The sequence below is a fragment of the Oncorhynchus mykiss genome, chromosome 27 (assembly GCF_013265735.2).
Source record: "Oncorhynchus mykiss isolate Arlee chromosome 27, USDA_OmykA_1.1, whole genome shotgun sequence".
NCBI classification, from domain to species: domain Eukaryota; kingdom Metazoa; phylum Chordata; class Actinopteri; order Salmoniformes; family Salmonidae; genus Oncorhynchus; species Oncorhynchus mykiss.
The window spans coordinates 45,687,430-45,702,987 of NC_048591.1; the positions used below are offsets into that span (position 1 = coordinate 45,687,430).

Consider the following 15,558-nt stretch of genomic DNA (forward strand, 5'->3'; position numbering starts at 1 on the left):
TTCAAAGTGTCTTCACAGTAGATTCACAGTACCTTCACAGTGCCTTCGCAGTACCTTCACAGTACTTTCACAGTAGATTCACAGTACCTTCACAGTAGATTCACAGTACCTTCACAGTAGATTCAAAGTGTCTTCACAGTACCTTCACAGTGCCTTCACAGTAGATTCACAGTACCTTCACAGTAGATTCACAGTAGATTCACAGTAGATTCAAAGTGTCTTCACAGTAGATTCACAGTACCTTCACAGTGCCTTCACAGTAGATTCACAGTACCTTCACAGTGCCTTCGCAGTAGATTTACAGTACCTTCACAGTACTTTCACAGTAGATTTACAGTACCTTCACAGTACTTTCACAGTACCTTCACAGTACTTTCACAGTAGATTCACAGTACCTTCACAGTAGATAGGTGTCCCATAGAATAACTGTATAAGCTGGCACACACCTGAAAACCTGTTTTGTAGAAGTGCTGACTAAGTGTGAGTAAACTGTATGAAAAGAGAGAAATATCACACTGTATATGGCAGGTTAGGATTAGCCATTCAACATAGAGCGCGTGTGACTTTATTTAAAGTTTTTACAGAACACCAAGGACTCTACATTCTCAAATAACTGTGACCTGCTCAACAAATGTCGGTATTATCCTTGCATATTCAATAGCTACAACAACAACAAAAGGCATATTTTATATATTTTATCAAAATAAAAAAAAATTACATTCAGACTTTAAAGATAATGTTTAAACATAAGGTTCCATTTTGGGATGCCAACCAAAGTGCAGGCATTGGTGGAGGAAACAGCCAATCAGACGTCTCCAAACTTCTGCATCATCGCCTTACGGCTGAGCTCATAGGCCAAGAAGAGAGCTCCGTTGGCAGGGAAGGTTCTGATCATGGTGGGGGTGAGGCCTGAGTAGAGAGGAGCCACTCCTATAGGAAGAACAGAAATATAGAGGAAGACAGGTTCTGTTTATAATTTTATTTTCATTTGCTCACATTGTATATAGACTTGTTTATACTGTATTATTGACTGTATGTTTGTTTTACTCCATGTGTAACTCTGTGTTGTTGTACCTGTCGACCTGCTTTGCTTTATCTTGGCCAGGTTGCAGTTGTAAATGAGAACTTATTCTCAACTTGCCCACCCTCACTAAACAGAGAACGTCCCTGGTCATCCCTACTGCCTCTGATCTGGAGGACTCACTAAACAGAGAACGTCCCTGGTCATCCCTACTGCCTCTGATCTGGAGGACTCACTAAACAGAGAACATCCCTGGTCATCCCTACTGCCTCTGATCTGGAGGACTCACTAAACAGAGAGCATCCCTGGTCATCCCTACTGTCTCTGATCTGGAGGACTCACTAAACAGAGAACATCCCTGGTCATCCCTACAGCCTCTGATCTGGAGGACTCACTAAACAGAGAACATCCCTGGTCATCCCTACTGCCTCTGATCTGGAGGACTCACTAAACAGAGAACATCCCTGGTCATCCCTACTGCCTCTGATCTGGAGGACTCACTAAACCGAGAACATCCCTGGTCATCCCTACAGCCTCTGATCTGGAGGACTCACTGAACAGAGAACATTCCTGGTCATCCCTACTGCCTCTGATCTGGAGGACTCACTAAACAGAGAACATCCCTGGTCATCCCTACTGCCTCTGATCTGGAGGACTCACTAAACCGAGAACATCCCTGGTCATCCCTACAGCCTCTGATCTGGAGGACTCACTGAACAGAGAACATTCCTGGTCATCCCTACTGCCTCTGATCTGGAGGACTCACTAAACAGAGAACATCCCTGGTCATCCCTACTGCCTCTGATCTGGAGGACTCACTAAACAGAGAACATCCCTGGTCATCCCTACTGCCTCTGATCTGGAGGACTCACTAAACAGAGAACATCCCTGGTCATCCCTACTGCCTCTGATCTGGAGGACTCACTAAACAGAGAACATCCCTGGTCATCCCTACTGCCTCTGATCTGGCAGACTCACTAAACAGAGAACATCCCTGGTCATCCCTACTGCCTCTGATCTGGAGGACTCAGTAAACACAGGCTTCGTTTGTAAAGATGTCTGAGTGTCTGAGTGTCTGAGTGTCTGTCGGAGTGTCTGAGTGTCTGTCGGAGTGTCGGAGCGTCTGAGCGTCTGAGCGTCTGAGCGCCTGAGCGTCTGAGCGTCTGAGCGCCTGAGCGCCTGAGCGCCTGAGCGCCTGAGCGCGCCTCTGGCTATCCATCCTTTTTGTATTTATTTAAATGGTGCCGTCTGGTTTGCTTACTTATAAGGAATTTTAAATGATTGATACTTAAGTAGATTTTTAAACCAAATACATTTAGACTTTTACTCACGTAGTATTTCACTGGGTGACTTTCACTTTGACTCGAGTCATTTTCTATTAGGGTATCTTTACTTTTACTCAAGTATGACAACTGGGTACTTTTTCCACCACTGCAGTGGACTGGAAGAGATACTCCAGCTCACTGTGTACAGTATACCCATTTCCATTCACACATATAGTAGTACTATAATTCAGCTAGTATGCAGTATGTATTGTATCACTTCGTTCCCTCGCCTTCAGTGCGTATGATCCCCATCAAGGTCTTGATGAAGCCTTGCTGTCTGCCTGCTAGCGAGTGGACCTGGATCCTGGACTTCACACAGTCTATGGGATAGACCACCAGCCACAGGCACGCTCCCCCAAACCCACCACTGAACATTAGAGGGACAACGCCTAGAGAGGAGAGGAGGGGGAGGGCAGAAGAGGGGAGGGGAGGAGTGGAGAGGAGAGAGGGGAAAGAGGATGAGAGGGGATGAGAGGGGAGAGGGGAGTGAGGAGAGAGGATGAGAGGGGATGAGAGGGGAGAGAGGAGAGGGGAGAGAGGAGGACAGGGGATGAGAGGAGAGATAATGAGAGGGGAGGAGAGATGATGAGAGGGGAGGAGAGATGATGAGAGGAGAGGGGAGGAGAGATGATGAGCGGAGAGGGTAGAGGGGAGGAGAGGAAAGGAGAGGAGACAAGAGGGGAGGAGAGATGATGAGAAGAGAGGGGAGGAGAGGGGAGGAGAGATGATGAGAGGAGAGGAGAGGGGAGAGAGGAGAGGGGAGAGAGGAGGAGAGGGGAGGAGAGAGGAGAGGAGAGAGGAGATGGGAGAGAGGAGGAGAGATGATGAGAGGAGAGGGGAGGAGAGATGATGGGAGGAGAGGAGAGGGGAGGAGAGACGATGAGAGGGAGATGAGAGGAGAGATGAGTAGGAGAGGAAAGGAGAGGAGAGGGGAGAGGGGAGGAGAGATGATGAGGAGAGAAGAGGAGAGGAGAGGGGAGGGGAGGAGAGGAGAGATGATGAGAGGAGAGGGGAGAGGGGAGGAGAGATGATGAGAGGAGAGGGGAGAGAGGAGGAGAGATGATGATGAGGAGAGGGGAGGAGAGATGAGGGGAGGAGAGATGATGAGAGGGGAGTGAGGAGGAGAGATGATGAGAGGAAAGGAGAGGGGAAGAGAGGAGCCATTTGGAACACAGTAATTACTCAAATAGTTGCATTGCAAAACTTGAATGAATACATAGATACAACAGGTGTTCATCATTTCACCATCATACCTATGCCATCCTTTTCGGTGTTCAGATGCTGAGCAAATGTCGTGCGACAGAGCTCGTAGGCTCCGAAGAAGCAGAAATACCCGGGAACCTCCCTGACGATGGTTGTAGTCAAACCCTGGTAGAACCCAAGAGGACCGTCCTTCCTCAACACAGTCCGAACCACGGACCACACCGAACTGGACCCAGGGAGACACAACACAGATATTGGAGGTATGAATCCCACTGCCTTGCAGGTATCTTACCAGAGGCCTCCATCTCATGCATCAAAAGTATTTATAAAGCCCTTTTTACATCTGCAGATGGTACAAAGTGCTATATAGAACGCCAGGCTAACCCCCCCCCTCCCCCCCTCCCCAAAACAGCAAGCAATGCAGATGTAGAAGCACGGTGTTATAGCATCTTCTCTTACCTCTTCTGCCCTGCGGGTATCTTACCGGAGGCCTCCATCTCATGCATGGCCTGCAGACGACACTTGACCAGCTCTGTGGGACAGAGAGCCAGGGAGGAGAAGATGGAGGCTAGGGAGCCTGAACACGCCATCTGGAGGTCACTAAGGAGAGGGACCGAGCACCGGTGGTGAAATATGAAGGAGGAGAACCATAGCAGAGGGAACATCTTTTTGCAGTAAATTGGCAAAGAACACAAAATCCTAACCTCTGGTTACTGTTACACAACTGATATTTAAAGGTCATGTGAATGACTTGGAAAGATCATTGTTGAATTACATGCCTATACAATTATCTGCTTGGACAGAATTACAATCATGTAAGATCTAGTAATATACACAATACACACTTTATAAGACCCTGTAGAAAGAGTCTGAAGAAAGACCCTGAAGAAAGACCCTGAAGAAAGACCCCGAAGAAAAACCCTGTAGAAAGACCCTGAAGAAAGACCCTGTAGAAAGACCCTGAAGAAAGACCCTGTAGAAAGACCCTGAAGAAAGACCCTGTAGAAAGACCCTGAAGAAAGACCCTGTAGAAAGACCCTGTAGAAAGACCCTGTAGAAAGACCCTGTAGAAAGACCCTGTAGAAAGACCCTGTAGAAAGACCCTGAAGAAAGACCCTGTAGAAAGACCCTGAAGAAAGACCCCGAAGAAAAACCCTGTAGAAAGACCCTGAAGAAAGACCCTGTAGAAAGACCCTGAAGAAAGACCCTGTAGAAAGACCCTGTAGAAAGACCCTGTAGAAAGACCCTGAAGAAAGACCCTGTAGAAAGACCCTGTAGAAAGACCCTGAAGAAAGACCCTGAAGAAAGACCCTGTAGAAAGACCCTGTAGAAAGACCCTGAAAAAAAGACCCTGAAGAAAGACCCTGAAGAAAGACCCTGTAGAAAGACCCTGTAGAAAGACCCTGAAGAAAGACCCTGTAGAAAGACCCTGTAGAAAGACCCTGTAGAAAGACCCTGAAGAAAGACCCTGAAGAAAGACCCTGTAGAAAGACCCTGAAGAAAGACCCTGTAGAAAGACCCTGAAGAAAGACCCTGAAGAAAGACCCTGTAGAAAGACCCTGAAGAAAGACCCTGTAGAAAGACCCTGAAGAAAGACCCTGAAGAAAGAGCCTGTAGAAAGACCCTGAAGAAAGACCCTGAAGAAAGACCCTGTAGAAAGACCCTGAAGAAAGACCCTGTAGAAAGACCCTGAAGAAAGACCCTGTAGAAAGACCCTGAAGAAAGACCCTGAAGAAAGACCCTGTAGAAAGACCCTGAAGAAAGACCCTGAAGAAAGAGCCTGTAGAAAGACCCTGAAGAAAGACCCTGAAGAAAGACCCTGTAGAAAGACCCTGAAGAAAGACCCTGAAGAAAGAGCCTGTAGAAAGACCCTGAAGAAAGACCCTGTAGAAAGACCCTGAAGAAAGAGCCTAACAATGCAAAAGCTTGTCTTTGTGGTCCTACATGGCAGTCTAACCTGAGTTCTACGGCTCGGTCCATCCCAGTGATTCGCCGCAACACGTCCTGACAGAAACCATAGCTCATGAAAAGGACAGCGTTCTCTGCGATGTTGGCTATGAGGGCTGGGGTGGCTCCCTGGTACAGCCCTCTCAGACCCATCTGTCTACAGACCCGTCAGGTAACATTGACAGGAAACACAGGTATTCCGATTCAGAAACTCTTGGAGGATAATGGAAGTTGGAAAAATGCTTCAATGGAAAAATACATTTTTATTACTTCAACCAGATCGTTATGTTGTGTTAGCCTCCATCAAGATAAACTATATATACAGCAGTATGTGGACACCTCTTCAAATTAGATGATTTGGCTATTTCAGTCACACCTGTTTCTGTTAGGTGCATAAAAATCAAGCACACAGTCATGCAATCTCCATAGACAAACATTGGCAGTAGAATGGCTCATACTGAAGAGATCAGTGACTTTCAATGTGGCACCGTTATAGGATACCACCTTTCCAACAAGTCAGTTCGTGAAATTTCCGCCCTACTAGAGCTGCCCCGGTCAACTGTAAATGCTGTTATTATGAAGTGGAAACGTCTAGGAGCAACAACGGCTCTGCCGCGAAGTGGCAGGCCACTCAAGCTCACAGAACGGGACCGCCGAGTGCTGAAGCATGTAAAAATCATCTGTCCTCGGTTGCAACACTCACTACTGAGTTCCAAACTGCCTCTAGAAGCAACGTCAGCACAATAACTATTCTTCGGGAGCTTCATGAAATGGGTTTCCATGGCCGAGCAGCCGAACACAAGCCTAAGATCACCATGCGCAATGCCAAGCGTCGGCTGGAGTGGTGTAAAGCTCAGCGCCATTGGACTCTGGAGCAGTGGAAACACGTTCTCTGTTGTGATGTATCACGCTTCACCATTTGGCAGTCCGACGGACTAATCTGGGTTTGGCGGATGCCAGGAGAATGCTACCTGCCCGAATGCATAGTGGCGACTGTAAAGTTTGGTGGAGGTGGAATAATGGTCTGGGGCTGTTCTTCATGGTTCGGGTTAGGCTCCTTAGTTCCAGTGAAGGGAAATCTTAATGCTACAGCATACAATAACATTCTAGACGATTCTGTGCTTCCAACAGTTTGGGGAAGGCCCTTCATCTTTCAGCATGACAATGCACCCATGCACAAAGTGATGTCCGTACAGAAATGGTTTGCTGAGATCGGTGTGGAATAACTTGACTGGCCTGCACAAAGCCCTGACCTCAACCCCATCGAACACCTTTGGGATGAATTGGAATACCGACTGTGAGCCAGGCCTAATCGCCCAACATCAGTGTTCCCGACCTCACTAATGCTCTTGTGGCTGAATGGAAGCAAGTCCCCACAGCAATGTTCCAACATCTAGTGGAAATCCTTCCCAGAAGAGTGGAGCCTGTTATAGCAGCAATGTTCCAGCATCTAGTGGAAAGCCTTCCCAGGAGAGTGGAGGCCGTTATAGCAGCAATGTTCCAACATCTAGTAGAAAGCCTTCCCAGGAGAGTGGAGGCTGTTATAGCAGCAATGTTCCAACATCTAGTGGAAAACCTTCCCAGAAGAGTGGAGGCTGTTATAGCAGCAATGTTCCAACATCTAGTGGAAAGCCTTCCCAGAAGAGTGGAGGCTGTTATAGCAGCTAATGGGGGATCAACTCCATATTAATGTCCGTGATTTTGGAATGAGATGTTGGACGAGCAGGTGACCACATACTTTTGGTCATGTAGTGTATGTACAGTATATACAGTACCAGTCAAAAGTTTGGACACACAAGCTGTCATCAAGGCAAATGGTGTCTACTTTGAAGAAATATATTTAGATTTGTTTTAACACTTTTTTTGGTTACTACATGATTCCATATGTGTTATTTCATAGTGTTGATTTTTTCACTATTATTTTACAATGTAGAAAATAGTACAAATAAAGAATAAACCCTGGAATGAGCAGGTGTGTCCAAACTTTTGACTGGTGCTGTATTTATATGAAAAGTAAATACACAGGATTCAGGAATAATACTACTGTAAATACACAGGATTCAGGAATAATACTACTGTGAATACACAGGATTCAGGAATAATACTACTGTAAATACACAGGATTCTGGAATAATACTACTGTAAATACACAGGATTCAGGAATAATACTACTGTGAATACACAGGATTCAGGAATAATACTACTGTAAATACACAGGATTCAGGAATAATACTACTGTAAATACACAGGATTCAGGAATAATACTACTATAAATACACAGGATTCAGGAATAATAATACTGTAAATACACAGGATTCAGGAATAATACTACTGTAAATACACAGGATTCAGGAATAATACTACTGTAAATACACAGGATTCTGGAATAATACTACTGTAAATACACAGGATTCAGGAATACTATTACTGTAAATACACATGATTCCGGAATAATACTACTGTAAATACACAGGATTCAGGCATAATACTACTGTAAATACACAGGATTCAGGAATAATACTACTGTAAATACACAGGATTCCGGAATAATACTACTGTAAATACACAGGATTCAGGAATAATACTACTGTAAATACACAGGATTCCGGAATAATACTACTGTAAATACACAGGATTCAGGAATAATACTACTGTAAATACACAGGATTCCGGAATAATACTACTGTAAATACACAGGATTCAGGAATAATACTACTGTAAATACACAGGATTCAGGAATAATACTACTGTAAATACACAGGATTCAGGAATAATACTACTGTAAATACACAGGATTCAGGAATAATACTACTGTAAATACACAGGATTCAGGAATAATACTACTGTAAATACACAGGATTCAGGAATAATACTACTGTAAATACACAGGATTCATGAATAATACTACTGTAAATACACAGGATTCATGAATAATACTACTGTAAATACACAGGATTCAGGAATAATACTACTGTAAATACACAGGATTCAGGAATAATACTACTGTAAATACACAGGATTCAGGAATAATACTACTGTAAATACACAGGATTCAGGAATAATAATACTGTAAATACACAGGATTCAGGAATAATAATACTGTAAATACACAGGATTCAGGAATAATACTACTGTAAATACACAGGATTCTGGAATAATACTACTGTAAATACACAGGATTCTGGAATAATACTACTGTAAATACACAGGATTCAGGAATACTATTACTGTAAATACACATGATTCCGGAATAATACTACTGTAAATACACAGGATTCAGGCATAATACTACTGTAAATACACAGGATTCAGGAATAATACTACTGTAAATACACAGGATTCAGGAATAATACTACTGTAAATACACAGGATTCCGGAATAATACTACTGTAAATACACAGGATTCCGGAATAATACTACTGTAAATACACAGGATTCAGGAATAATACTACTGTAAATACACAGGATTCCGGAATAATACTACTGTAAATACACAGGATTCAGGAATAATACTACTGTAAATACACAGGATTCAGGCATAATACTACTGTAAATACACAAGATTCAGTAATACTATTACTGTAAATACACAGGATTCAGGAATAATACTACTGTAAATACACAGGATTCCAGAATAATACTACTGTAAATACACAGGATTCCGGAATAATACTACTGTAAATACACAGGATTCAGGAATAATACTACTGTAAATACACAGGATTCAGGAATAATACTACTGTAAATACACAGGATTCAGGAATAATACTACTGTAAATACACAGGATTCCGGAATAATACTACTGTAAATACACAGGATTCAGGAATAATACTACTGTAAATACACAGGATTCAGGAATAATACTACTGTAAATACACAGGATTCAGGAATAATACTACTGTAAATACACAGGATTCAGGAATAATACTACTGTAAATACACAGGATTCAGGAATAATACTACTGTAAATACACAGGATTCAGGAATAATACTACTGTAAATACACAGGATTCAGGAATAATACTACTGTAAATACACAGGATTCAGGAATAATACTACTGTAAATACACAGGATTCAGGAATAATACTACTGTAAATACACAGGATTCAGGAATAATACTACTGTAAATACACAGGATTCAGGAATAATACTACTGTAAATACACAGGATTCAGGAATAATACTACTGTAAATACACAGGATTCAGGAATAATAATACTGTAAATACACAGGATTCAGGAATAATAATACTGTAAATACACAGGATTCAGGAATAATACTACTGTAAATACACAGGATTCTGGAATAATACTACTGTAAATACACAGGATTCTGGAATAATACTACTGTAAATACACAGGATTCAGGAATACTATTACTGTAAATACACATGATTCCGGAATAATACTACTGTAAATACACAGGATTCAGGAATAATACTACTGTAAATACACAGGATTCAGGAATAATACTACTGTAAATACACAGGATTCAGGAATAATACTACTGTAAATACACAGGATTCCGGAATAATACTACTGTAAATACACAGGATTCCGGAATAATACTACTGTAAATACACAGGATTCAGGAATAATACTACTGTAAATACACAGGATTCAGGAATAATACTACTGTAAATACACAGGATTCAGGAATAATACTACTGTAAATACACAGGATTCAGGCATAATACTACTGTAAATACACAAGATTCAGTAATACTATTACTGTAAATACACAGGATTCAGGAATAATACTACTGTAAATACACAGGATTCCAGAATAATACTACTGTAAATACACAGGATTCCGGAATAATACTACTGTAAATACACAGGATTCAGGAATAATACTACTGTAAATACACAGGATTCCGGAATAATACTACTGTAAATACACAGGATTCAGGAATAATACTACTGTAAATACACAGGATTCAGGAATAATACTACTGTAAATACACAGGATTCAGGAATAATACTACTGTAAATACACAGGATTCCGGAATAATACTACTGTAAATACACAGGATTCAGGAATAATACTACTGTAAATACACAGGATTCAGGAATAATACTACTGTAAATACACAGGATTCCGGAATAATACTACTGTAAATACACAGGATTCAGGAATAATACCACTGTACAGGCATGTGTTTACCTGTAGGTGGCCATGAAGCAGTGGAGGAAGCCTCGGTACATGGAAGGGAAGGTCTGCATCTTCACCTTGGCTGTGTCAAACGGCTGGCCACTGAACACACAGGCTGTCCCACCTAAAGGCAACATGGGCGGAGGGAGAAGATGGAGAGGAGACCGATGAGGAGGAGAGGAGGGAGAAGATGGAGAGGGTTTGAAACACAGCTACTGAGTGTGGTTTCCCCTAGGTACAGATTTCGGATCAGAGGAGGGGAGGAGGGAGATGAAGATGAGGAGGGAGATGGAGAGGAGGGAGATGGAGAAGAGACAGATGAGGAGGGAGATGGAGAGGAGACCGAGGAGGAGGGAGATGGAGAGGAGACAGATGAGGAGGGGAGAAGGAGGGAGATGGAGAGGAGGAGGGAGATGAAGAGACATAGATGAGACAGAGGAGGAGAGGAGGGAGATGGAGAGGAGACAGAGGAGGAGGGAGATGGAGAGGAGACCGAGGGAGGAGGAGGGAGGGATATGGAGAGGAGACTGAGGAGGAGGGAGATGGAGGGGAGACAGATGAGGAGGGAGATGGTGGGGAGACAGATGAGGAGGGAAATGGAGAGGAGACAGAGGAGGAGGGGAGAAGGAGGGAGATGGAGAGGAGACACTGGAGGAGGAGGGGAGGAAGAGGAGAGGAGGAGGGAGATGAAGAGACATGGAGAGGAGACAGAGGAGGAGAGGAGGAGGAGGGACATGGAGAGGAGACAGATGAGGAGAGGAGGGAGATGGAGGAGACAGATGAGGAGGGGAGAATGAGGGAGATAGAGAGGAAGCATTGGAGGAGGGGAGGAAAGGAGGAGGGAGATGAAGAGACATGGAGAGGAGGAGAGGAGTAGGAGGGATATGGAGAGGAGACGAGGAGGAGGAGGGATATGGAGAGGAGACAGAGGAGGAGAGGAGGAGGAGGGATATGGAGAGGAGACAGAGGAGGGAGATGGAGAGGAGGACAACACCCCAAATTATATTTTGCTGACTTTTCCTTTTTAACTTTTCCAAAACAGATGACACATTTTGACGTCAGGCCTAGACAGGCCTCTTTACTGCTGCCAGCCTGCCACACATTGTTAGGGGGGATCCTTATTGTTGCCAGCCTTCCACACATTGTTAGGGGGGATCCTTATTGTTGCCAGCCTGCCACACATTGTTAGGGGGGATCCTTATTGTTGCCAGCGTGCCACACATTGTTAGGGGGATCCTTATTGTTGCCAGCGTGCCAAACATTGTTAGGGGGATCCTTATTGTTTCCAGCCTGTTCCACCAAGAGCCCTATAGACCCTGGTCTAAAATAGAGCACTACCCTATGGAACCTGGCTAAAAGTAGTGCACTAGAGGGAAGAGGGTGCAATTTGGGAGGTAATCTAGATGTAGACCTACCTATCGCTCCAGCTGAGAGGTCTATGATGGCCTGGACCACTGGATGAGGTGCCATGATGATGATGATGATGCTAAACCTTCACCACTGGTTATAGAAGGACACACCACTCACAGTAAACATTCACAGGCTGTTAAAGAAGAACAAAACCACTCACAGTAAACATTCACAGGCTGTTATCCAAGAACAAGACCACTCACAGTAAACATTCACAGGCTGTTATCGAAGTTAAACTCATACAAATATTAGGTTAGTAATATTCTACTGTCCCTGTGCGTTTTATCAAAAACTACAAGCCTACATGACAGTCATCATGTGATAGTATCACCATTACTGTGTGTAACTACCATCTATAAATACCATTTTAACATGTTGTCATTGGAAAGTAAATCTATGCGCAGGTCAGTCATTGTGCTAAACCGCTATTCCCTAATGTAAGTGCACTTCTTTTGACCAGGGGCCTTGATCAGAAGAAGTGCACTTCAAAGGGGCCAGGGTGCCATTCGGGGTGGGGGTGGGGGGGGGGTGCATTGACAGGTCCCGTAGTTTAGCCTACTGATGGGTCTCCAGTTCAGGTTCATGTCCTCAGAACCGGATAGAAGACTATGCTTGCCATGGCCTCAAACCTATTAAAGACCTGCCAATAATAATCTATAGGTAACCATATTATAAACACAGGGATTTATTTATTTATTTCACCTTTATTTAACCAGGTAGGCAAGTTGAGAACAAGTTCTCATTTACAATTGCGACCTGGCCAAGATGAAGCAAAGCAGTTCGACATGGGGATGGGGGATGGGGTAACACGGGGGACGGGGTAACACAGGGACGGGGTAACACAGGGATGGGGTAACACAGGGATGGGGTAACACGGGGATGGGGTAACACGGGGACGGGGTAACACAGGGATGGGGTAACACAGGGACGGGGTAACACGGGGATGGGGTAACACGGGGATGGGGTAACACGGGGACAGGGTAACACGGGGATGGGGTAACACAGGGATGGGGTAACACGGGGATGGGGTAACACAGGGATACAGGGATGGGGTAACACAGGGATACAGGGATGGGGTAACACAGGGATGGGGTAACACAGGGATGGGGTAACACAGGGATGGGGTAACACAGGGATGGGGTAACACAGGGATGGGGGGGGGGGGTTAAATGGTTACATGCAATCTGATACTTATTTATTTTTAATGTAATCAGATACTTTAGAAAAACTAGATGGATTACTTCTTTGATTACTTTTTAAAAATCAGAAAGGATGTTTTTCGAGAAAAAAAAATACATTGTGACACTTTTCATTTACATTCAATTCACCAATGGTAAAAGGTGCAAGTTTAAAAGGTGCAAGTTTAAAAGGTGCAAGTTTAAGTTTGTTCCACCTGAGCCAGTCTGACCACGAGTCAGAGATCACTATGGTGACACGCCAAAATGTTGTTTACTTCTACGGTTCTTAATAAACGGAAAATAATCCAAAAGTAACAAAGTAATCTGATTACGTTACTGAGTTTGGGCAATCCAAAAGTTACGTAACTAATTAACATTTTGGAAAGGTAACTAATAACGGTAACGGATTGCATTTAGAAAATAACGAACCAAACCCTGTCCATATCATAGCCATATATGTTAATCACAGTCTGAGTATTATGTTTGAATCGAGGCTTACCAATAGCAAAGGAAGTAGCCGTGACAGTCTGTTTCTGCTTTGTCAATTTTGTCGGTGTAGCGTTGTTGTAGTTACAATAGACTGTCTACACCCAGATTAAAGCGGAAGACAATTTGTCGCATACCGTTCACGATTGCATCATGAAATATACCATTTTTCGTGTCCAGAATAACATGCATTGTTGCCGGGAAAATCCTGAAATATGTCACTTGACATGAGAGTTGGATGTGATGGTTGACTGAAGTTAAATCCACATTCCTTCACAGACGCGCTACACCAAATCCACTCAGGCTAAATTCCGTCAGACAATCGCGGAGGTTCCTTGCCAGCGTCTAAACAGTTAACGCTCCTTCACGTCTTCTTCCTGGTTTAGTTATTATGTCACGAACGAGTCTTCACCTGCGTTGGAACGCTGTCGCCCATGTAGTGCGCAAAGGGCGCTCTAATGTGCACTGACTGGCGCATGGACCAGGAATACATTTGAAACTTTTAAATCTGTCATCAGAAACCTGTGTGATTGTGAAAGAAGTGCGAGACGTTCGGCTATAATGAGACATATTACTGTGTGTGTACCTGATTTGTACGGGAATTAAGCCTACATTGACACAAGCTCCTGATTGACGTAGCGGTCTGAGTGGCACTGCATCTCAGTGCTTGAGGCGTCACTACAGACCCTGGATCGATTCCAGGCTGTATCACAACCGGCCGTGATTGGGAGTCCCATTGGCCAGCGAACAATTGGCCCAGTGTAGTCCGGGTTATGGTTTGGCCGGGTATGCCATCATTAATTTAACTGACTTGCCTAGTTAAATAAAGGATAAATGAAAAATAAAACTGTGGTAGTACCTGCAAATGGCCAAAAGATGTTAGCACAGGCAAAGAGTCGGCCTGGAGTGTGGGCTGTTTTCGCTGGTTGACAGTGTTGTCCAATGAGTGTATGTTGTCAAGAGTTGGATTGGAGCAGCCTCAGGGGCAGATCCGCTGGCTGAGTCCTCTATATAACCCTCGCCATGACAACCTAGTACTTTTCATACCGAAGCCCTAACTAAATCATCTAGGTTAAAATTGTACACTTACAAAATCTCAAAGTAACTTCTGTTCTTCCTCATTCTCCTCCTCATCATCATTATAATCCTCCAATTATGATAACAATTTACTGTTTTAATTTCAGTTCCTCTGACTTCCATTGGATAACCAATAAAGCATTTTGAAGAAAACTAATTATGGTGGCTACTAGGCATCGGTAGAAAACGAGCATGTAATAAATAGACTTCAGTAGTGGATGATGCGTATGATTCATGAAGACTGTGTAATAAATCATCATTAACGGTCTTGTTCTGAGGTTTACAGTCATTTTCCACGATCCCAAATAGCGCTTAATCACCTCGACGCGAAAACCTTTTGCGTAGTTTAACGTTGTTCTATTAGAACGCCCTCAGATCAGCGCTGTTTCATACATTTTTATTAGGCTATTTGCAAATAAAAATGTATAATTTAACTGGGGGAAATTAAAGTACTATATTCATTTTTATAAGTATTATAGCAATTTCAGCCTCTTTTTCTGTTGTTGTGATGATTTCTAAAAGTTCAACAAATCTGGGTTCTCCTCTCATCCTGTCCCGCTATGCAATTTACAATAACAACACCATGACTGACAGAAAAAAAAAACCTCCCACTTCATTTTATAACTCGTCCTTTTCACAGTTAGGTTTCGTTGTAAAAAGGTGAAGTCTCTCTCTCTTTTTACATCTCTCTCTCTCCAACAAAACAAACCGATTAAGTTTCCTAGCCAACCGTTTCACAAAGCGTACCCGTTTTAA

The 15,558-nt window shown here is 43.4% G+C and overlaps 1 protein-coding gene across 4 annotated transcripts; it reads right to left on the minus strand.

Moving 5' to 3' along the window:
• Positions 1-524: 524 nt before the first annotated feature.
• Positions 525-14,155, minus strand: slc25a15a (solute carrier family 25 member 15a). Of its 4 annotated transcripts, none has more exons than XM_036965520.1 (8): positions 13,863-14,155; positions 12,067-12,151; positions 10,664-10,775; positions 5,507-5,653; positions 4,009-4,149; positions 3,600-3,775; positions 2,577-2,735; positions 525-930 (listed from the first exon to the last, which is right to left on the minus strand). In XM_036965520.1, the coding sequence occupies exons 2-8, from the start codon at positions 12,119-12,121 to the stop codon at positions 806-808; spliced, it is 915 nt and encodes a 304-aa protein (XP_036821415.1). In that variant the 5' UTR covers positions 12,122-12,151; positions 13,863-14,155; the 3' UTR covers positions 525-805. The 4 variants fall into 4 exon arrangements, with proteins under 4 accessions (XP_036821415.1, XP_036821414.1, XP_036821413.1 ...); XM_036965519.1 differs by having other exon boundaries at positions 13,739-14,155; XM_036965518.1 differs by having other exon boundaries at positions 12,067-12,194; positions 13,863-14,154.
• Positions 14,156-15,558: the final 1,403 nt, after the last annotated feature.